Here is a 21,174-nt window from a genome sequence, read left to right as displayed (position 1 = left end):
CAGTGCGGATTCCTGTCCCATGTATATCACCAGATCTCCGGAGTTTCGGATCTTCTGGGTCTCAATTTCTGTCCCCTGCCCCGTGCGTGCATGCGTGTGTGTACACGCGCGCGCGCATGATGTATTGAGTGCGATCCCAAACCCTCCCAGCAGAGACCCTCGCAGATGAGCAGGAGAGCGGCGAACGCTAAATGGTATTTTCAGCACTAGCTGGCGGACAGCACCTGCTCAGAAGGGAGTGGGAGGCCGGAGGAGGAGTCAACGTTTTAGGGTTCTGGACCGCGCTGTCACTCGCGGGCAACACCACCACATTCCGCTACAGGACTGCGTGAATTGGAGGAAAGAGAGCACAAGAGGGCGGGCAGGGATCGGTCAGAGCTTGACCGACTGCCAAATTCCTCCTGGACTGCGTTGCGGCGGAGGCAGCTCTGTATCCTGACTAGCAGTGTCGATCCGGAGCTCCATCTTCCTACCGGCGTAGTCGTGGCAAGGAGCGTCAAGCGTCCCTCGGCGCAGACGCGGAACTAAGTTACAAATCCTTTTCACCTATTGGCTGGTCGTGCCGCGAATTAGCAAGCCTCCTACTCAATCGGAGACCGTATTGAATAGCTCCGCCCTCTACCTATCGGAAGTTGAATATAACCAAATCCGATTGGACTAAGGCACACTAGTAGCCAATTGGCAGTGTGTGTGTGTGTGTGGGGGGGGGAACCGGCTCCTCCGAAAGGCCAATGGTAGACAGCGGACTGTGACGCCCCGTACATGGCGGCTGAGATCGGCCAGCCCTGGGACGTGTCTGGCTGTCGGGTAACTTCGGTCAGTTCTGGGCCAGAGAAGCAGCTGTTTCAGTAGTGTTTGTACCCGACTCAGCGCAGCCTGCCCTTGGGTAGAGCGATCGTCTTGGCCATGGCTTATCATTCGGGATACGGAGCCCACGGTGCGTGAGGAATGGGGAGGGCGGGGCGCGGCCTGGCAGCAGGGTGCCAAATCCCCTGCGAGACACACTCTCCTGGAGGGAGACGGCCTGCGGTGACTGCTGTCCAGGGAAGGAAATGTCTCTCGGGTTCCTGCCCTGCCAGCAGCGTGTCCTGGACTTCGCCCTTGCTGGCCAGTCCTGAGATTAGGCGGCGATAGCACAACTGAGATTCCTAAGTCTCTACATGAACCGGCCTCGCCTCCAGAACTTCCTTCTCTGTTAAACTCTGGCAGCATTCCTGACCACTGTCCAGGAACTCTTGAGTAGCCAGTGTTGACTTTTCTACCTGTGTTAAGGGATGTCTTTCCGGTGATCGTACTCAAGCAAACATCTGTTCACTCTCTAATATTCAGGGATCATCTCCCTTGCGAGACTTCCCAGAAATCCCAAGTGGACAGCCACTTCTAGGTGCGCCTAATCCCCCACCGGCATGTAGTAAAGGATTGCTCCAAAAGGATAGGCGATCTTTCTAAAATTGCACCCTGACTTCTCCTCAACCATTGTTTCGAGTCCCAGGACCTATGCACAGCTTCTCATCCTGGGACAATGGTTTGGGTTCTTGCTCAGTATTTCTGTACTCCCACACCTGCAGGTTCCAAGCACAGGACCCGGGCAGCTCCAGATCCTCCTCCACTCTTCGATGATACAAGCGGTGGCTATTCCAGCCAACCGGGTGGATACCCAGCCCCAGGAGCTGATGTAGCCTTCAATGTCAACAACCTGCTTGGAGACCCAATGGCCAATATGGCTATGGCCTATGGCAGCTCCATAGCATCCCAAGGGAAGGACATAGTGCACAAAGAGGTGTGACCTGTGCTCAGGGAAAGGGTGACAGGATTTCTGGCTAGGGTTGGGCTGTCACAGGCTCCCACTCGATTCCCCAAGCAGCCTCTAGGAACACATCCGCAGTCTCTTTTCTCTACTTCCAGCTGCACCGCTTTGTCTCTGTGAACAAACTCAAGTATTTTTTTGCTGTGGACACAGCCTATGTAGCCAGGAAGCTAGGACTGTTGGTCTTCCCCTACACGCATCAGGTGAGCTTCCTACCAGGTGAGCTGGCAAGCCTCTCCCCACTTTCAGATAACCTGATCCTCAGTCAGGCCTCAACCCCTTTCTCCTCTTGTTCTCCCCTTCTCCTGCTTGCCTGACCGCTGCCACTGCTAGAACTGGAAAATGCAATACAGTCATGATGTGCCTCTGCCTCCACGGAAAGACCTCAATGCTCCTGACCTCTATATCCCCAGTGAGTCTCTGATGCGGGCTTGGGGACACGGGTACTTGTGCCTTGAAACATCATTAGGAAGAAGATTCAACTAATGACCCAGCCTCCATTCCTGGTGTGTTCATGTGTGACTGTTGCTAGACACCAGGGTGACGGGCTGACCAGTAGGAAACTTCCTGAATGGGACCTTGATGTTTCCATAACGCCTTTTTGCCTTTGGACCCTGTCTCTTTCCAGCCTGGAATGCTAGGTTACCTGGCCTGGCTGCTTCCAGCTATAGGACTTTAGGTTGGTTCTTTCAGCCTTTAGTAAAGCAAGGCCAACAATGGCTTCTGCTTCAGAGAATTGGCGTGGAGAGCCAGGGAGACGATGTGTGCTGTGCATGCCACCTGGCGTGAAGGAGACACACCACACAATAAATGCTGTCATTATTACCCTGTCCGCTGAGGTCTGCTCCAGCGTGTGTGCCCACTCCCACCCCCGCCAGGAAACCTGACCCGTGGAGCAAATGCATTCTCCCTTCTGGATCCTCACAGCTGCCTGTCTCCATGGCACCTGTCGGGCTAGCTACATAGCCTCTGCACCTCATTCTTCTCTGTCCTGTTGGCTAATCAGGGTCAGGCTCAGAGGACACCCACGAGCAGATTTGCTAGGGCGGGGCTGTCCAGAGGAGCTACCAGGGAGGGCAACTGCTAAGGTTGTTTCATCCCCTGATCCTCTCATGATCACTGTTAGAAGCTGGTATGGTCATCCTGTTTCATGTTGAAGCCATGGCTCTTAGGGACTTAGCTAACCCATAGTTTACAGGTCGCAAGGCTGTGCCCTCTGGTGGCCACACAGTTAATCAGAAGGAAGGTGATGGCTTATGATCCTGGGTGGTCCAGTGGTATTCAGCTGGAGGGGTAGTCAGAGGGGTGCATCGGACAGGACACTGGAGAACTGAATGCGAAGGGTGAGCCGTGTTGGGATATTCAGGGGGGAAGTATGGGAGATGCTAGGATATCGGTGGGCTTGACTGCCTAATGAGAGGCTTTGGGCGAGGAAGCCAGACTGACTACTTCCTTTCCTCTCTTGGCAGCCATGGCCTTCATCACATATGTGCTGCTGGCTGGGATGGCACTGGGCATTCAGAAAAGGTTGGTGCTAACCCTCTTGTTCTCCCTTCCGGCTTATCTCCCTTCCTCTCTAGAGAACGGGTGCCGGGGTCTGTGCCAGGCCCCAGCTCACTCAGTGCCACCCTTAGTCTCTCACCTCATACCTGCTCTAGGATTGCTCCTTCTGACTCCCTTCTGCCATGGCTACAGGTTCTCCCCAGAGGTGCTGGGCCTGTGTGCGAGCACAGCACTGGTATGGGTGTTCATGGAGGTGCTGGCCCTGCTTCTCGGCCTCTACCTGGCCACCGTACGCAGTGAACTGAGTACCTTCCACCTCTTGGCATACAGCGGCTACAAATATGTGGGGTGAGTGCCAGTGGGGAGCTGAAGGATCTGCAGCCCCAGCTTTTGAGCCTGCGTAGCTGCAGTCTTCACTGCCACGCTGGTGATGCCCCGACCCCGTCTTCACCCCAGCTCTGCTCCAGCAGTCTCCTCCTGGAGCTAGTGACTTCAAAGAGGTTGAGGATTTGAGTTATCTTGGGAAGCCCAAGGAACAGAAGGGGATTTCAGGTCCTGGGGCTGATCCATCTGGAGTCGGGTTCCCCGTGAGGACAGCCTGGTGTCATGGGTGGTGGTGCTCACCCTCCCTTGCTGCTCTACAGGATGATCCTCAGTGTGCTCACAGGGCTGCTCTTTGGCAGTGATGGCTACTATGTGGCCCTGGCCTGGACATCATCCGCGCTTATGTACTTCATTGTGAGTGCAGGGTGGTCCCTCCCCTGTCCTCCCCTGGGATGGCTCTGGATCGCATGTCCCCTCCTGGCCCGGCCTTAGTACTTCTCTCTTCTAGGTGCGTTCTTTGCGGACTGCAGCCTTGGGCCCTGACAGCATGGGGAGCCCAGCCTCTCAGCAGCGTCTCCAGCTCTACCTGACTCTGGGAGCAGCTGCCTTCCAGCCCCTCATCATATACTGGCTGACCTTCCACCTGGTCCGGTGATCCCTGGTCCCAGGTGGCACTGATTTTTTCCATACATTGAAGATTTGGTTTCCTTGACTTGGCTTGACCCTGGTTCCTGGGGCCCAAGGGGAAGCCATGAACACCTCTGGGTCTCTGCATTGTCCAGGGGACTCAGCTTGGGGTTGTTTAGGAGAAGGGGAGGTAGGTCCAGGGAGAGCATCCTGGAGGAAACTTTTATACTGCCTTGAAAAACGGCTGCAAGGATTGCATCAGACACAGCTGGAAAGGAAAAATGGCTGCTAAGGAGACCTCCAAGGCCAGACACATCCACGAGGCTCCTGGAGAAGCCTGGGGCTAGTAGGGAGATGCAGTGCTGGGGATTTAGCTCCAGGTCACCCCCTTCAGAGTGCCCCACCTTACCCCATCTGTTCAAGCCTTTCAGGAACAGAACTGTGGCTTGTGTGTTTTCAGTCATTTATTCATATTTTGTCACAAATGGCCGGGGAGGGGGTGCCGGACTCCTCCAGGCAACATAGAAAATAGGACCAAGGGACAGGGTGGACTGGGTTTGGGATAAGTAGAGACTGGGCTGGAAAGAGAGCTTGGGGAGGGGAGAGGGCAGACTGGGGAATGGGGCTGCCCCCACATTGAGCCTGCTCATTCCTGGTGCAGGTGCCCCCCCACCTGCAGGGGGAGCTTCAAGGTGAGGGTCATGGGGGGCTGCCCAGAATTTCCAAGATCAAGGTCTGCCTGGCGGCAGGGCCCAAGTTCTCCCGAAATGGATAGGACCAGAAGTCCCTCCCCTTCCAGGACAACTGCCATGCCTAGCTGCAGGCTAGCGGAGGAGCCCCCACCCCTGTTTAGAGCTTTGCCTGGCCCTAGTTGGAGGGGGAGAGCTCTGAAGGCGGGGGGTCCCCGCAGCAGCAGTTTGGGGGGTGGAGAGGCTGGGAGGCACCAGTGCCCCCTGTCTCCCCAGGGCTGAGGCCTCTCTGGCCAGAAGGGCAGGGCTAGGGGTGCACAGGCGTCCGGTCCATTCTGGGCTTGCTCCCTGGCCGGCTTCACCCTTAGAAGCTCACCAACGTATAAACCATACTGTGGGGGAGATGAAGCTGTGAACGTGTGTCCTGAGAACGTCTGCCACCCTCCCAGTCATGCCCTGGGTTGTCTGTAGTCCTCAAGGGCAAAAAGAGGGCCTGAAGCCTGGGATCCCCCTCGCCTGTCCCCAGCTGCTGTGGCAAAGCCTCACCTGTACAGGTAATAGAAGAAGGAGAGCAGGTAGAAGGCGAGTTTGCACCAGGACTCCTTCTGGCAGTAGTTGAGGATGTCAGCATTCATGATAGAGACCGCATCATACATGACCTCAGAGCCATCCGCGGGACGGTGGAAGTACCTGGGGTGGGGGAGGTCTGAGTGCCCCCTCTAACCACCCAGGTCTGACCCCCCCATACTCCCCTGCTCCCATCTTCGCCTCCCCCAGGTAGATGCCGCCCCTCACCTCCAGAGGTGGTAGAAGAGGAGGGGGATGTTGAGACCCAGGGTCACCCACTCTGCTGCACACAGAAACATCAGACAGAAGAGGCCGTGGATGGAATATTCCGGGACCACGAGCTGGGGGAGCGAGGGTGAGAGGTCAATGGCCTGGTGCCAGGACCAACCCAAGCTTCAATGGCACAAAGAGGTGATGAGGTTAAGGAAGTACCAACCCACCATGATCTCAGAACTAGAAGGCCTCTCTGGCTTGCCATTCCCACCCTCCCAGGCGGCAAAGTGGATATAACAGGCTCAGAGAAGGGGAAGGCCTCACTGGGCTACAGAGGGTGAAGGCAGCACTAGCAAGGAGCTCCCTGACCCCTGTCCTGACACTGACCTTCCTCAGGAGGCAGCAGATGCGTTCGATGTTTTTCAAACGCTCGCGCTGTAGGGAAGGAAAGGGCCTAGATAAGTGAGGCCGAGGAGCAGAAACCAGAGCGCCTCCCACGGCCCTGCGTGTGGTCGCCAGAGGGCGCCAGAACACTCTGCAGTGTCTTTCTCTCAGGAAAGCAGCCGCGTCCCCATGGCGACTGTCGCCATGGAAGGGCCTTCACCCGCATCTCCATGGCAACGGCCCGGAGCCTGGAAAAGGCTGCCCCACCAGGAGGAACCTGAGCCCTAAGCCCGCTCCAGGTGTTTGTGAGAATGGGGACAGGGAAAAGGACAGGGTCACGTCACCGACCCTCCACATGGCACCCCCATCTTCCCGACCCCCATTCCCACGTTCCACCCGTGACAGAAAGACAAACAGACGGACACACCTCAGCACAGCACATGTATCACTTACTGCCCGCGCTGGGTTCCCCTGGTCGATGGGGTTCTTGAAGTCAGTCCGCAGTTCATCAAAGGCTATAATCTGAGGGTGGGGGCATGTGCCTGTCAGGGTTGGGGCAGGCCCACCACCATCCCGAACATCCCAGGCCCCAGATGGCTCAGAGGAAAAGAACATGGGCTTCTTGGAGGGAGCTGGATAGCAACCCCCCCCCCCCATACACACACATACATGCGTGCCTGTCCTTCCATGGGATAGGGATTTATACTTGGGGACCCTGCCATATGGAGTTTACTGCAAAGTGAAGAAGCAGAAGGACAGGTCTTGGCCCAAGCTCACACAGCAGTAGACAATGGAATCCTAACGTCTACTGTACTCCCCAAACATTTCAAGACATGGCCTCTCCTCTCCCAGGCCTCATGCTGAGCACAGAAACCCTAGAGGGCTGGAACACAGTTCTTGTCCAGGAGGCGCCCTAGGTGGGTGGGGAGAGAACTCTGGCTCAGTGGTGAGGGGCAGAGAGGGACTCCATACGGGTTGGTGGGTTCAAGCTGACTGAGAAAGCATTTGGTGAACAAATGGGAGGAACGCAGTCCAAGCAGGGGTAATAATGACAGGAAGGCACAGAAGGTTGAGAGAACATTCAGCAGTTCATGGGGCTGGGCTGTTTGAGAATGGGGAGGGAGGGAAGGATGCAAGGCTGGTGGGAAGGTCAGCAGAGCCTGTCCCTGCAAGGCCAACCAAGACGAGGTTTACCGCAAGAGTAGAGGGAGTTCTAGAGGATTACAAAGCAACAAAGGGGACAATCAGATTCAGGTTGGTGGGGACACAAGCTGGCAACAGCCACAGCAGGCTTTATTAGCTCACTGAACTCCTGCACCAACCTAATGGCTTAAGTCCTAGTATTATCTTCATTTCTGACTTGCAGATGAGAAGACAGGTGAGTGTCCTGTCCAAGGCCACACAGCTACTAAGTGGTAAACTTGCAATCCAGTTAAAAGTACTGCCCACTTGGTTACACTCAGAGCAGACCACTGAGGGGCCTGTTCCAGTCAGGGAGGGGTTGGCGCTGGTCTAAGTGAGGAGGACGGTGGTCATGGTAATGCTGTCGGCCAGCTGCAAAGGGCCTGTGTGGTATGGGGAGAGGAGGTAGGTGATCCCAAGTGACTTCTGGTGTGTCCGGGGGATGGCAGTGTACTCAGGAGTGGGGAAACTCCCGAGGTAGCGGATATTTGAGGAGATGATGGTGTGGACCTGGAAGAACCTGCCCGTGACCTGGGGGAGGCAGGCTGGCAGAGAAGCCTGACTGAGAGGGAGGGGGGAAGGGGTGAGGGAAGGGGGGGTTCCTTCCCTTCCCCTCTAACCCCAGAATGAAGCAGCAGGCCCACCACCCCCAAACATCCTAGACCCCATACGGTTCAGAGGAAAAGAACATGGGCTTCCTGGAGGGAGCTGGGGCCATCTGGAGCCCCTCCCCCAATTCCTCTGACTCTGGGCAGCTGCCTGCCTGATAGGCACAGCAACGGGGTCCAGCAGGGGCGGAAGGGTGCCGTCTGTCTGCCCCAGAGCTGGCACCACCAGCAGGCAGAGGGTGTCGAGCCTCCCACCCCCCCAGGCTGCTTGGCGCTGACTCAGCGTCTCCCCCCCACCCTCCCCCACCCCGGAACAAACAATTCCCCACTTTGACAGCTGATACACGTCACTCACCAGGGTTGCCTAGTGACTAGTAGGGCCTGGGCTGAGGGTTGAGGCAGGACCTGGGCTCCTGGCTCAGAAGGTTCTACTTAACAACTTTGAATCGAGGCCCACGTCTCCTCTCCCAGACCTCATTCTACAAGCCCATTTTACTGACGAGGGAGGACACAGCTCCAGCTGACTAAGATAACCCAGCTAAAAGGCTGAAACAGTGGCTTGTAGTAGGGGCTCCAGAAAGGTTCGTTGACACAACAAAGGTGCTGCTCCTTGGCAGACTTCATCTCAGCCTGGGCATTCATTCTGCAAGGGCAGTGTCTGGGTCTTATGTAGCCTGACTCCCATGCAGGTGCCTTGCAGCCGTGCTAGGCAGGCTGCTCTGAGATCTCCTGAAAAGAGGGGTCCTACCAGAGAAAGGGAACGTGAGTGGGAAGTGGGCTTCTTGAATTTCAGGAGTTAGTTACCTCCTGTGCATCCCATTCTTTTTAATTCTTAGGATCCACGCTCCCCTGCTCCCACAGGACTGCCCAAGGCCCTGAGCCTGGGACAGGAAGCTCAGAAAGCTCAGAATGGATCTGAGGTGACAGAAGGGAGCAGAGGGCAAGAAAAAAGCAAAAGCAACTGGGAAACTCGGATCAAGACAAGCAAAGTGAGGGGTAGGGCTGGAGACAGGGCACATATCTGGAGATACTCGTGGGGGCTTAGTAGGGAGGGCAAAAGGAAGGGACGGGGAGACTTCCGCGAGCAGGGCGGGAGGGGGGACGACTCCTGGTGAGCAGCCAGCAAATCCAGGAAGAGAAAGTGCAGAGCAGGAAAGAGGTAGGTTTAGGTTTGCTAAAGCAAGGAGGAAGGAAGGCATGCTGGTGGCCTGCGGATATGAGGAGCCCTGAAGGAGGATATACCAAGGCCAGGGAGGTGTGCGCAGGTGTGAATAAAGAGTGCTGGTAGCTACAACAGACAGGGGCCTGCATGGGGCAGAGAGGAAGCTGGAAGGGGGGCACAGAGACCCCAACAGTGAGCCAGAGGCTCATAGTTCTATAGTGAAGAGAAAGGGACCAGGTAGAGGGGACCCTTGGAAAAGCCCAGGAGAGAACTGGGTAAGAACCCTCCCCAGGGGAGGCCATCAGGATGAGACAGAGCTATTCTGGAGTCAGGCTAGGCCAGAGTGAGAGCAGACAGGGGTGGGGGTATGAAAGACAAAGGGCATGTGTGTGGGGAATAGGAAGGAACCGGGAAGTGGAAAGAGGACTGGAGGATTATCCAAAGTGAGACAAGGTGGGGGCTAGCTTTCTGGGGTTACTTCGAACCAGTCCCTCTTGGGTCAGATACGGGTCCGGAAGGGGACTAGGTTAATGGGTTCCAAGATATGCGGGTATTGTAAACAGATGCAGTTGCCATAGCAACCGGCTCCATCACTCTGCTTGGAAAAACCCACAAAGGAAGGGTGTTGGGGGGAACAGACAAACTGCCCGATGGACAGACGGGGGTGGATGGATGAAGATGTAGAAGGATCAAGAATTCCGCCCCCCTGCCCAATGACTGGATGAGGCAAGGAAAGGGTCAGGACCTACTGACATATCCACAGACAGGCGGGGGCGGTGCAGGAAGGGGGGCTGTCCTCGGTGGGGAAAAGCCGACAGCAGGGGATGTTAATGGGGGGGGGGCGAACAGAAACCAATGGATGCGGGATAATGGAAAAGCCCATTCAAGTTTCCCAGGGGCACTAAGACCATCCGCTCCAGCCCCATCCTGCTCCCTAAGCCCACTGCCCCCTACCCCGCCCCCAGAGTGAGCCCAGCCTTACGTGCCAGATGACAAAGAAGATGAGGGAGGCGCACAGCACCAGGGTGAGCATGTAGCAGAATGCTGCGAAGGTGAACGCCATGGCCCCCGCGCCGGGCGACGGCCCGGGGGGCGCCAGCGCGGGGTCTGGGCGCAAGGGGACGCCCCCCGGCCCACACTTAGGGCCGGCCGGGCATGGCCCACGGGACTCGAGGGACACGGGCGGCGCGTCCGGGACCGGGGCCGCGGGGCCGTGGGGGACGCGGGGCGCGGGCCGTGGGGCTCGGGGGGCGCGTCCGCTGCCGGCTGCCCGGGCCCCAAACGCTCATCCTGCGATCCCTCGCCCGCGGCTCCCTCGCTCTCCAGCCCGCGAAGCCGGCGGGGCGGAGCCGGGGGCGGGGCCGCCGTGCAGCGGCCTCGGGCGGGGCTGAAGCTCTGAGCTTCCCTCTGCCAGCTTCTGCCAGCCCGGACTGAGGGCCCAGAATCGCCACTCGTGCACCCTCAGAACACGGAAGACCTGGCCGCACGTTCCTGGTACAACTTTCACACAACTAGCCCACCACAGCCACATTCAGTACTTCGTCTCTAATCCTCACATACAGTGCTGGCGTGGAGAGACGACTAAGGCCCTAATGTGAAGCACTTGGCATAGTTCAGGGTAGGGCATCTGGCTTGAAGTCAGAAGAGGGGACTGAATTCGACTGGAGGAAGGTGAAGACCAAGTTCAATGCAAAATGTCTGTGCGGTCTAATCCACGCTCCTGGGTCCGGCTTATGCCCAACTTCATGCCTTGCAAGCTGTCCAGTGGGTGTTGATGGTGGATCACCCAATGGCCTTCTGCCTGCCTCCCTCTGACAGATCCGGATCCGTGCTGGGCCCTTCGGGACATCCCACAGCGGCACAGCAGGCTTTCCCAGCCCCAGGATGTGGGTCAAGGGCTTTTACCAGCAAACTTGGGCCACAGTCCCAGCCAGGACCCCTGTTATCACACCAAACTCTGGATTCCAGTTCCATCCAGCAGCTCAAAGCCAGACTCAGACCAGATAGACCACACTCACACCACAGCTTCCTTGCAAAAACCCTCGGCTTATCCAAGGGCCAGTGGAAATTTATTTTTTTCATCCTTTTTCATCTTTCCCCAAGTGGCTCTTCCTTGCAAAATGCCTGACATGACACCAGAGGGGGACTGGGAGAAAAGGCTCCCTCCCAGAGGGGCAGCCCAGGGATTTAAATACACACTGGAAGGAGGGGAGGGGTGTGGGGAGAGATGGCAAGAAGACAGCACAAAGGACATGGCTTCTTAGGTAAAGACCAAAGGTTTTCTGCAGGAAGCTGTGCCAGACGGTAGTGGCCAGGATTCTGAGTGGGGAGGGGAGTGTGAGAGACCCACAACCCCAAATGGCCCGCACATTCCCCAGAGAAGTAGGTCTGGCTGCTTCAGGCTCTGAGGAAGGGAGGGAGGCCAGATGTGCTGCCTCAGGGAAAGAGAAGTGATGCTGGCAGAGTGAGGGTTAAGGCTGGTGCCCGCCTCCGCCTTTCTCAGGGACAAAGGGGCTCGGTGGGCAGGCAGCACATGGGCCTGGCTCTGGCAGGGCAGGGGGAGGCAGGAGCAGGCTCCCTCTGGGCTTGAGACACAGGCCCAGCATAGCCATCCGCCCACCCACCCTAGTTGTGCTCAAGACCCAACAGCAGCTGGCCGGCTCAAGCTGAGTGTGGGAGCTGTAGAGGCAGGCAGGGGTAAGGAAAAGGTGGGCTGTTGGGCTCTTGCATGCCCCCTTGCTTGTCCTGAGGTCCGATGCAGGACCCTGGATCTGAGGCCCTGGATCCCCTTGGCCACTGCCTGCAGCCAGGGGCAGCAGAGGCAGAGAGGCCCTCATTTATTGGGAAGGAAAAAAGGAAAAGAGAAACCCAGTGCAGCATACATGGGGGTGAGTGACAGACAGCGGAGCCCTCATTCCGAAGAAAGGTGCGTGGTGGCATCTTTTCAAGGTACTAGAGGCAGCAGCAGAGCAGTTCCTGTGACCACCCCAGTCACAGGTTCTGCATGTCCTCCATGGGGGCCCTGACAGGACTAGGACTCAGAGCAGAAGGCAGATGGGCCAGAGGAAGATGGGGAGCCCAGGACACCCCAAAGCCACAGACTCAAATGCCCTAGGAGAGGGAGGCACTTCCTGTCCCCTCCAGGGGCATCATCTGGAGAAGGTGTCCCTTCCCCAAGTGCCCCTCCTAGCAACAGCCACCACTAGCTGGCTTCACAGGGGTGCTGTCGATCTTCAGGTTGGGTCGTTCACCCCCAGAAGCTGCTCCTGGCCCCATCCGCTTTTTGATCTCTGCAGCCATCGTCATGAATGCCTGCTCAACATTGGTGGCATTCTTGGCACTTGTCTCCAGGAAGGGGACACCCAGAGAGTCTGCAAATTCCTGCCAAGGAGAGAAGAGAGATAAGAGCAATGAAGAGAAGGCCCTAGCCCCCGGACAGCCAGGGCTGGCCCTGCTCACCTTGGCTGTGGTGTTGTCCACGACCTTCTTGGTGGTGAGATCACTCTTATTGCCTACCAGGAGTTTATTGACGTTCTCGCTGGCGTAGCGATCTATCTCCTGCAGCCACTGTTTCACATTAGCGTAGGATTCCTAGGCACAGGGTCCAAAGTTACTGAACTCCCAAACCCAGTCTAGCAGGGTTCCTTTGAGGGAAAGGCAGGAGCCCTGAACATGGGAATACAGATAAGTCTTCCCCTCTACGCTTAGCTTTCCACCCAGATCTCTTCCATGTGGAAACCCAGAAACCAAAACCAGCACAGATTAGCCAGCGGCCCCAACACCTCAACAGCTGCCTAGATCTATCAGACATTTCTGTTTCTTGCCATTATCTCTCCCTAGGTGTAACCTATTACTCCTAGGTGTAACCACACACAGAAGCTAAGGGCATCACAAAAAAGGCAGATGACATCAGGCATGGCTGATGCAGGCAAATGATCCTAGCGATGAAGTAAGCTGAGGCATGAAGATCGCAAGTTCAAGATCAGTCTGAGGAACTTAATAAGACCCTCTCAAAATAAATGAAAAGGGGGTCTGGGGAGAGGGTTAAGTGGTTGATAGCACCAGCTGCTACCAGAGGACCTGGGTTCAATTCCCAGCATCCACATGGCAGCTCACAACTGTCTGAAGCTCCATTTCCAGGGGATCTGACACCTTAAACTTGCAGATAAAATACCGATGCACATAAAACAAAAATATATCATTAAAAATAATGAAAAGGAGCTGGGCATGGTGGCATATTCCTTTAATCCCAGCACTTGGGAGACAGAGGTAGGCAAATCTCTTGTGTTCAAGGCTAGCCTGGTCTACAAAGGGAGTTCCAGGACAGCCAGGGCTACACAGAGAAATGCTGTCTCACCTTCCGCACACTCACCCAAAAAAAGATGACCTAAGCAGTTCATGACTAAATTACATACATCTCCAGCCCTCCCTTTAAATTCTGAAGCCTTGGAGACCAGTAGGAGATGAAGGTTCTTCATAGGGGAGACCTTGGCCAGTGAAGGAGACAGGTTCACCACACTTATGACACCAACAATTACCTCATTGAGCCTCAGACACCACCCCCCAGCAGTCTGACACTGAACTTGTGAAAAGGATGTAATTTCTAGAAATGCAGTCAAGCCAGAGCTGCGTTTCCTCTTCTTTTAAATAAAGTTTCCTGCCTGCGTGCACGTATACCCTGTATATGGCTCATGCCCTTGGAGGCCAGAAGAGGGCATCAGCTCCTCTGGAATTGGGAGTTACAGACAGTTGTTAACTGCCATGTGGGTGCTGGGAACTGAAACCCAGGTCTTCTATAAGAGTAGTGAACACTCTGCTGAGCCATCTCTCCAGCTCCTATTTTTTCTTCTTCAAGGTATACTGGGCTCTAATGTATACAACCTCATGTCCTAAGCTGGGCCCTATACTGGAAGGAGGAAACAGAGGGACCTTAACTATACACCCACCTTAGGTTATTCAGGGAACAGTAGAGGAGCAGACCACCAGTGCACAAAATGGCAAGATGTTGCACAGCCCTAGGGCCACTTCTGCCTAGAAAGCTACAGCTGACACCAGCCAGTAGGCATGAACTCAACTAATGTAAAAGCTGCCAGCTGAGGACATAGCAGCTGCTAGAATGGGAAGGTGTGGTGACTCTGGGGAGTGGGAAGTGGGGAAACAGCAGGCTGCAGGTTGAGAGGGGTTGGTGGGGATGGTCAAGGACAGAGCTGAAAGGTTTTAGCCTGGATAAACTTGGCATACCCATGAGACATGGAAGGTTTCCTCCGGTGAATAGTAACTGGCGCATATTTGTGTTCTGGAAATAGGATTAGAGCACACTAACAAGATGTAGAGCCACTGGGAAGTGTCCAGAATAATCTAGAGTAACGTCCCAAACTAGGAAATGCAGCCAGGAAGAGCAGAGGCTTAGAGTTAGGCTATCCTGGCTTGGTCATTTACTATGTGACCTTAGATATCTAGTCACCTGACCTGGGTCTCAGTTTCCTCTTTTGTTCCGTTAACACTTCACAGCAGAGCTGTTGTTTGCATGAGAAAAGAATGCAGGGCTGTCTCCTAACAAGTGCCCAATTAGCAAGAGCTGCTATTATCCTCATCACTGCTATTATTATGAAGGGACAGATCTGAAACGGAGGGGACAGAATAGAGGTGCCTTGAGACTCTATGGAGAAGGGAAGTTTTCTGGTCACACTTAGAAGGATTGTTACAAATTAGGATGCAGGAGGCGGGCGGGGGAGATGGGGAGGCTAGTGCTAGAATCTGAATCCTGCAGCTGGTGTGGAGCCCAGAGGCAGCTGAAGGCAGAGAAAGGGCTTTTTTTTCTTTACTGGAACATCAGAGGCAAGTTACTAACACCTCTGGAAAACAATTTCTTCCTGTAGGAAACATGGTGTGCTAGATAGCACTTTCCAACTTGACACAAACCTAGACATCCAGAAAGGGCTTCTAATATGAGAAACTGCCTCCATCAGACAGTCCTGTGAGCACGTCTAGGAGGCATTTTCTTGATTGATGGCAGATGTGGCAGGGCCTAGCTCACAATGGGCAGCATTACCCTTTGGCAGGTGACCTTGGGTGGTCTAAGAAAGCAGGTTGAGCAAGCTATGGGGAACAAGCAGTAGGTCCCCATGGTTATTGCCTGAATTCATGCCTTGGCTTCCTTTGATGACGGACTATTACCTGAGAGTTTTAAGATGAGACAAGCCCTTTTCTCCTACCTAGTGTTTACTTTGGCAACAGAGTGCAAACTAGGGCACAGAGACCTCACCACTTACTTCACTGGGTAAGAGCATGAAGATCATTCCCGTTATAGACACCAAGGACCAGCACAAGCACACACAGTGATGGAACCCATGGGACATCTGTCCAGACATAAGAATTCCAGAACACAAGGCAATAGCCAAACCACAGAAGTGGCTGGGGTTAGTTGGGATGTAGAAACTATAGGGCTAATGGGCAGTGAGGGACTGGGGTATAGCACACTGGCTTAGTGGAAGGCAGTGCCACAGAAAGTTTCGAGGAAACAGAAGAAAATGGAGTACAAAGTTACAAGAAGTCAATCTGGGCCAGAAGTTGATCGGATCCGACAGTCAGTTAAAGCCTTGGTGCCCTGTGAGTGGCACCAGTCGCAAGAGTTGGGAGGTGAAAGCATGGGTGTCAGGAGTCTCTGGTAAGTGGTCACTACCCTCAAAGCAGGAACTCTCCCAACCCAGGACTGATTGGTAGAAAAAGCAGAGCAGATGGATGGCGAGTCTAGGCCTTTGGCTTCTGGCACTAACTAGTGAAAAGTCCTTAGTAAATCACTGCCCCAGCCTGAACCAAGTCTTCATCTTTAAAAAGGAATGTGAACAGATTCAACTCAATGCCCATCAAAATCCCAGCAAAATTCTTCAAAGACCTCAAAAGAACGGTACTCAACTTCATATGGAAAAGCAAAATCCCAGGATAGCCAAAACAATCTTGTACAATAAAAGAACTTCTGGAGGCATTACAATCCCTGACTTCAAACTCTACTACAGAGCTACAGTTTTGAAAACAGCCTGTTACTGGCATAAGAACAGATAGGAGGACCAATGGAACCGAATAGAAGACCCGGATATCAATCCACACATCATCTAACACCTGATTTTTGGCAAAGAAGCAAAAAATATATCAAATGGAAAAAAGAAAGCATATTCAACAAGTGGTGCTGGCATAACTGGATATCAACATGTAGAAAAATGAAAATAGACCCATATCTATCACCATGCACAAAACTCAAGTCCAAATACATCAAAGACCTCAACATAAAGCCAGCCACACTGAACCTTAGAGAAGAGGAAGTGGGAAGTACACTTGAACGCATTGGCACAGGGAACCACTTCCTAAATATAACCCCAGGAGCACAGACACTGAGAGAAACAATTAATAAATGGGACCTCCTGAAAATGAAAAGCTTCTGTAAGGCAAAGGACATAGTCAACAAGACAAAACGACAACCTACAGAATGGGAAAAGATCTTCACTAACCCCACATCAGACAGAGGTCTGATCTCCAAAATATATAAAGAACTCAAGAAATTGGACACCAAAAGAACAAATAATTCAATAAAAAAAAAAAAAAAATGGAGTGCAGACCAAACCAGAGAACTCTCAACAGAGCAATCTAAAATGGCTGAAAGACACTTAAGCAAATGTTCAACATCCTTAGTCATCAGAGAAATGCAAATCAAAACAACTCTGAGATTCCATCTTACACCTGTAAGAATGGCCAAGATCAAAAACACTGATGACAACTTATGCTGGAGAGGTTGTGGGGAAAAAGGAACACTCCTGCATTGCTGGTGGGAGTGCAAGCTGGTACAACTCCTTTGGATGTCAGTGTGGCGATTTCTCAGAAAATTAGGAAACAACCTTCATCAAGACCCAGTAATACCACTTTTAGGTATATATCGAAAGGATGCCCAATCGTGCCACAAGGACATGTGCTCAACTATGTTCGTAGTAGCTTTGTTTGTCATAGCCAGAACCTGGAAACAACCTAAATGCCCCTCAACTGAAGAATGGATAAAAAAAAAATATGGTACATTTACACACAGAGTACTACACAGCAGAAAAAAATAACGACAGCTTGAATTTTGCAGGAAAATGGATGGACTTAGAAAATATTATTTTGAGTGAGGTAACACAGACCCAGAAAGACAATTATCATATGTACTCAAAGGAGGATTTTAAACATAAAGCAAGGAAAGCCAGCCTACAAACCACAATCCCAGAGAACTCAGACAACAATGAGGACACTAAGAAAAACTTACATAGATCTAATCTACATGAGAAATAGAAAGTAGAAAAAGACAAGATCTTATGAGTAAATTGGGAGCATGGGGACCTTGGGGAAGGGTTGAAGGGGAGAGGGGAGAGGCAGGGAGGGGAGCAGAGAAAAGTGTAGAGCTCAATAAAAATCAGTAAAAATCAGCAAATTAAAAAAAAAAAAAAGGAATGTGAGTAACTTCTCATGAGCATCAAAAGCCAGGCACAGTGGTAGGTACCCAGTAGCCCCAGCTACTAGGGTGGCCAAAGAAGAGGGACAGGCTGGCAATAGAGTGAAACTCCCATTTTGTGGCGTAAGCAACCAAGGAAAGTTTCTGTAACTGTAATGTGATGTTTTGTTTGTGCTGTAACAAATAAAGCTTGCCTGAAGATCAGAGTGCAGAGCAGAGCTAACCACACTAGTTAGCCATAGAGACCAGGCAGTGGTGGCGTACAACCTTAATCCCAGTACTTGGAAATCATGCACCTTTATCCCAATACCAGGGAGGTGGAGACAGGAAGGGATATGGCTGGGTGGAGAGAAAAATATAAGGCAGGAGGAGACAGGAGTCAAGGCATTCAGTCTGAGGACTTGTAGAGACAGGACACCCCATTCAGTCTGAGGACTTTGTATAAGTAAGAACCAGTGGCTGCTGCTCTGTTCCTCTGATCTTTCAGCTTTCACCCCCTAATATTTGACTCCGGGATTTTATTATTAAGACCAATTAGAATTCGCGCTACACTGGAAGACAGTCGGGACAATTTCTGGCTGCTGAAGCCACCAGAGTAGATACAGGATTCCAGAACTTCTGCTTACCCTGGGCTCCCAGTTTCTTGTCTAAACTCTTACAATTGCTCCAACTGTCTGCAGCCATCAGGAAGCAAGGACCCAGCAGTAACTGAGCAGCTGACTAACTACCACCAAACATGGGTAGTCTGCAAAGTCTAGAAAAAGGCAGCAAGAGCCATGAAGCCTGGTTCTGTCAAGATTTCATAAAAGGGTCTTGGTAGGATCCATTTTTGTGGCCTGTTGCCCTTTTATGAGGCAATTCAGCACAGGGTCTCCCTTCCAGAAAGCTTATAGGACAAGAAGACCAGAAGAGGAGCAGGAGTCAAAAGTCAAGGCTGTAAGGTAAATTCAGGAGTACCTGGTCAGTGACGTCGTACACCACGATGATGCCATGAGCCCCCCGGTAGTAGCTGGAAGTGATGGTTCGGAACCGTTCCTGACCAGCCGTGTCCCACTATGAGACAGGAGAAAAAGGGTAGGTCAGTCACAAGAGAGCCCCCACCCCAAGGCAAACCCCTCAGTTTCAGTGCTGGAGAAAACTCATACTCACAATCTGAAGTTTGATGGTTTTGCCATCCAGCTCAATGGTTCGAATCTTGAAGTCCACCCCGATAGTGCTGATGTAGCTCTCTGTGTATGTGTCATCCTGAAAGGTGGGGCAGGGAAACAGCCTGAACAGACAGGCCCAAGAACCACTTGGAAGCCCCCCTTCAGCTCTCTGCCCCTGCTGTGCTCCTCACCACCAAGCCTTAGTTCTAAGTACCCCAATTTGTGAGGCCTGGGCCCTTGTTCTGGCAGCTCTGGTAACTCCTGTGTTCTGTGTTGCCCCTTTTTCCTCCCAGTGGCCAGCTAGGACTCTGAGTGGGTGACATGGGGGTGCTTCTTACTCACAGCAAACCGCAGGAGCAGGCACGACTTGCCCACACCCGAGTCACCAATCAAAAGCAGCTTGAACAGGTAGTCACTGGCAAGAGAAGATGGGAAGGTATGAGGGCAGGCAGGAAGTTCTCCCCAGCCCCTGCCCCTGCAGCAGCGCAACAGCACTTTGAGGTATGCTTCTGACTGGTGTACTATGGTGTTCACTAGATCCTCCACTATCCTGAAAAGGGACGAAAAATAGACCCTCACTATTCCCAATAACCTAACCCACAAAACCTTCAGCTTGCTATGTCTGAATTCCCACTTTATGGCAAAAGCAAGGAACGATATTTGCCAAGAAACACAACCAGTTGGGTGCCAGAGCTGAGACTAGTGTGGTAGGAAGTATTTAGGAAACCCACACTAGGCCGCACAGTGTGCCAGCCTAGGACCCAAAAATGAAAACCTGAACCTGTGAAGCCAAAACAAATGGGAACGAGCCTGCCATGAAGTCACGAGTAAGAGGCAGTCAACAAGTGGCCACGGAAACAGCAGCTAACACTTCTTCAATGGCCTTGTGTGAAGTACTTAAATGCAAGCTCTCATTAGACCCCCACCACAATGCAACGGAGTGAGTGAGTGTTACTTCCAACTACCAGGAAACCAGGTCAGAGAAGGGAAGTGACTTACCCTAAGCAACGGCTAACTGTGAGGCTGGGAACTAGGCCTGCCAAGCTTTTGACAGCCTAAAGCCTCCCTTCTCTGTTCCCCTCCTAACCCTGCTGAGCTTCACCCTTTCTCAAGGAAATCTGAGGCCTAGAGCTGGGGAAGAAAAAGGAAGCGGAGAAGGGGAAGAAGACAACACGGGACAAAACTGTCTGTGGGCCATCTACTCCAAAGGGTTTGAGTCTGAGAAATAAAAATTTCATTCTAAGGGAGCAAGCAAATTCTACATTCACCTAAAGTTCTTTGGCAGTCTGACAGGTGAGGGAAGCCGTGTGACAGCGGCACTGGAGGCCCGAGTAAAGGTGAGAGGGCAAAAAAGGACGGACCGCCGGGAGCGACTGGACAGTGCGGCCCAGGTAGGGCAAATGGCAGCCCCAGAGGGAAGGACTTGCAAGGTATGTGACTCTAGCAGGGGCTTGGGCTCCCTTCTTCTGTCTGGGCCAACCCCGGGAACCGGGCTCCAGAAGAAAGTCAAAGGCACAGAGACTCATGGCCGACTGAGAGTACTCGACTCTGAAGACCAAAAACTATTATGATGGGCTCCAAACCGCCTGCCCGTGTCAAGCAGCGGGTGGGGAAACTGAGGCTCTGGGAGACCCCAATCTGCAGGGTCACGTAACCGAAAAGGTCTGGGAGAGCCGGTGCTGCGGGCTCCAAGTGCTGCCCTTCGAAGTTGTGCCTCCGGGCCCTGGCTGAGAGAACTTGGGGTGTTGAGCCGGGGTCCTGGGGTTCTCGGGGGGAGGGGCAAGACCCGGATGTGGGGGGGGGTGTCAGCGGAAGAGAGACCCGGATGTGGGGGCGCCGCGCAGTTCTGACCAGGGCCAGACAACTTCGATAAGCATATAGCCCCATAGACATGATCGAGGCTGCGCCACACGGCGCGGGCGGGGCTCACTCACTATTCGGGGTTCATGGCGGCAGCGGTGGCCCGCTCGGTCGCTCCCAGTCGGCTCTGCTCCGCCTCCCGTTCCAAGATGGTGGCCGCTCCGCCCTAGAGGCCCCGCCCGCACTGCGCAAGCGCAAACACTTCCGACAGGGGTTGCCCCGCGCTGCCTTGCGGAACATGTAGTCTCCTACTTGATTTGTCACTGCTGCGCAGGCGCAACCCAGGCAACCCAAGCGGCCGTGCGCTTCTGTCGCCGCCCGTGAACTGCCTTCTGGGGTCTGTTGTCTTTCCAACCCCTGAACGACCTGCTGCGGAATCTTGGTTGGAGACTCTTGTTAGAGCCGGGGTAGGTGTGGTTTACCTCTGAGATAGGCAGCCACCCTCTTTATTCTCAGATTGAAATCATTAAACGAGAAGGTACAAGGTATTTAGGACCAGAGAAACTTGACTTATTCGGCGTTCTTCATGGGATGAACACTCCACAGCCCGTCCCAGAACTGTCATCACCAGTATTAATTACATACAGGGAAAAATCGTCTCGGGACACTCAATTCAGTCCAAGA

At 53.5% G+C, this 21,174-nt stretch overlaps 3 protein-coding genes across 4 annotated transcripts; 1 reads left to right on the top strand and 2 right to left on the bottom strand.

Annotated features, from left to right (window-relative positions):
- Window positions 1–727: 727 nt before the first annotated feature.
- On the top strand, window positions 728–4,647 carry Yif1a (Yip1 interacting factor homolog A, membrane trafficking protein). The gene is made up of 8 exons (XM_057779113.1): window positions 728–937; window positions 1,569–1,780; window positions 1,906–2,010; window positions 2,141–2,219; window positions 3,277–3,334; window positions 3,503–3,658; window positions 3,955–4,048; window positions 4,143–4,647. Exons 1-8 carry the CDS (start codon window positions 907–909, stop codon window positions 4,287–4,289), a joined length of 882 nt encoding a protein of 293 aa, XP_057635096.1. The 5' UTR covers window positions 728–906; the 3' UTR covers window positions 4,290–4,647.
- Window positions 4,648–4,740: 93 nt separating this feature from the next.
- Cnih2 (cornichon family AMPA receptor auxiliary protein 2) lies at window positions 4,741–10,431 on the bottom strand. Of its 2 annotated transcripts, XM_057779114.1 has the most exons (6): window positions 10,049–10,430; window positions 6,568–6,636; window positions 6,118–6,165; window positions 5,746–5,858; window positions 5,497–5,640; window positions 4,746–5,342 (listed from the first exon to the last, which is right to left on the bottom strand). In XM_057779114.1, the coding sequence occupies exons 1-6, from the start codon at window positions 10,127–10,129 to the stop codon at window positions 5,315–5,317; spliced, it is 483 nt and encodes a 160-aa protein (XP_057635097.1). In that variant the 5' UTR covers window positions 10,130–10,430; the 3' UTR covers window positions 4,746–5,314. The 2 variants fall into 2 exon arrangements, with proteins under 2 accessions (XP_057635098.1, XP_057635097.1); XM_057779115.1 differs by lacking the exon at window positions 6,118–6,165 and having other exon boundaries at window positions 4,741–5,342; window positions 10,049–10,431.
- A 658-nt stretch (window positions 10,432–11,089) lies between these two features.
- Window positions 11,090–20,708, bottom strand: Rab1b (RAB1B, member RAS oncogene family). Its single transcript, XM_057779218.1, has 6 exons — window positions 20,625–20,708; window positions 19,033–19,105; window positions 18,692–18,787; window positions 18,500–18,595; window positions 12,526–12,657; window positions 11,090–12,447 (listed from the first exon to the last, which is right to left on the bottom strand). Exons 1-6 carry the CDS (start codon window positions 20,636–20,638, stop codon window positions 12,253–12,255), a joined length of 606 nt encoding a protein of 201 aa, XP_057635201.1. The 5' UTR covers window positions 20,639–20,708; the 3' UTR covers window positions 11,090–12,252.
- Between the last annotated feature and the right edge of the window lie 466 nt (window positions 20,709–21,174).

Source organism: Chionomys nivalis, chromosome 8 (assembly GCF_950005125.1).
Source record: "Chionomys nivalis chromosome 8, mChiNiv1.1, whole genome shotgun sequence".
NCBI classification, from domain to species: domain Eukaryota; kingdom Metazoa; phylum Chordata; class Mammalia; order Rodentia; family Cricetidae; genus Chionomys; species Chionomys nivalis.
This window is presented reverse-complemented; position numbering and strand designations above follow the sequence as displayed.

Bases quoted from the DNA above. Each gene is read 5' to 3' on its own strand.
- Yif1a (XM_057779113.1), top strand. From the start codon at position 907: ATGGCTTATCATTCGGGATACGGAGCCCACG. The intron at 938-1,568 runs GTGCGTGAGGAA...CCACACCTGCAG, and splicing joins TTCGGGATACGGAGCCCACG to GTTCCAAGCACAGGACCCGG. The intron at 3,335-3,502 runs GTTGGTGCTAAC...CCATGGCTACAG, and splicing joins GCACTGGGCATTCAGAAAAG to GTTCTCCCCAGAGGTGCTGG.
- Cnih2 (XM_057779114.1), bottom strand. From the start codon at position 10,129: ATGGCGTTCACCTTCGCAGCATTCTGCTACATGCTCACCCTGGTGCTG. The intron at 5,859-6,117 runs GTCAGTGTCAGG...TCGCTCCCCCAG, and splicing joins TCTGCTGCCTCCTGAGGAAG to CTCGTGGTCCCGGAATATTC. The intron at 5,343-5,496 runs GTGAGGCTTTGC...TCTCCCCCACAG, and splicing joins TTCTTCTATTACCTGTACAG to TATGGTTTATACGTTGGTGA.
- Rab1b (XM_057779218.1), bottom strand. The intron at 12,658-18,499 runs GTACTCCTGAAT...CCCTGTGCCTAG, and splicing joins TGTACGACGTCACTGACCAG to GAATCCTACGCTAATGTGAA. The intron at 12,448-12,525 runs GTGAGCAGGGCC...TCTCCTTGGCAG, and splicing joins TGGACAACACCACAGCCAAG to GAATTTGCAGACTCTCTGGG.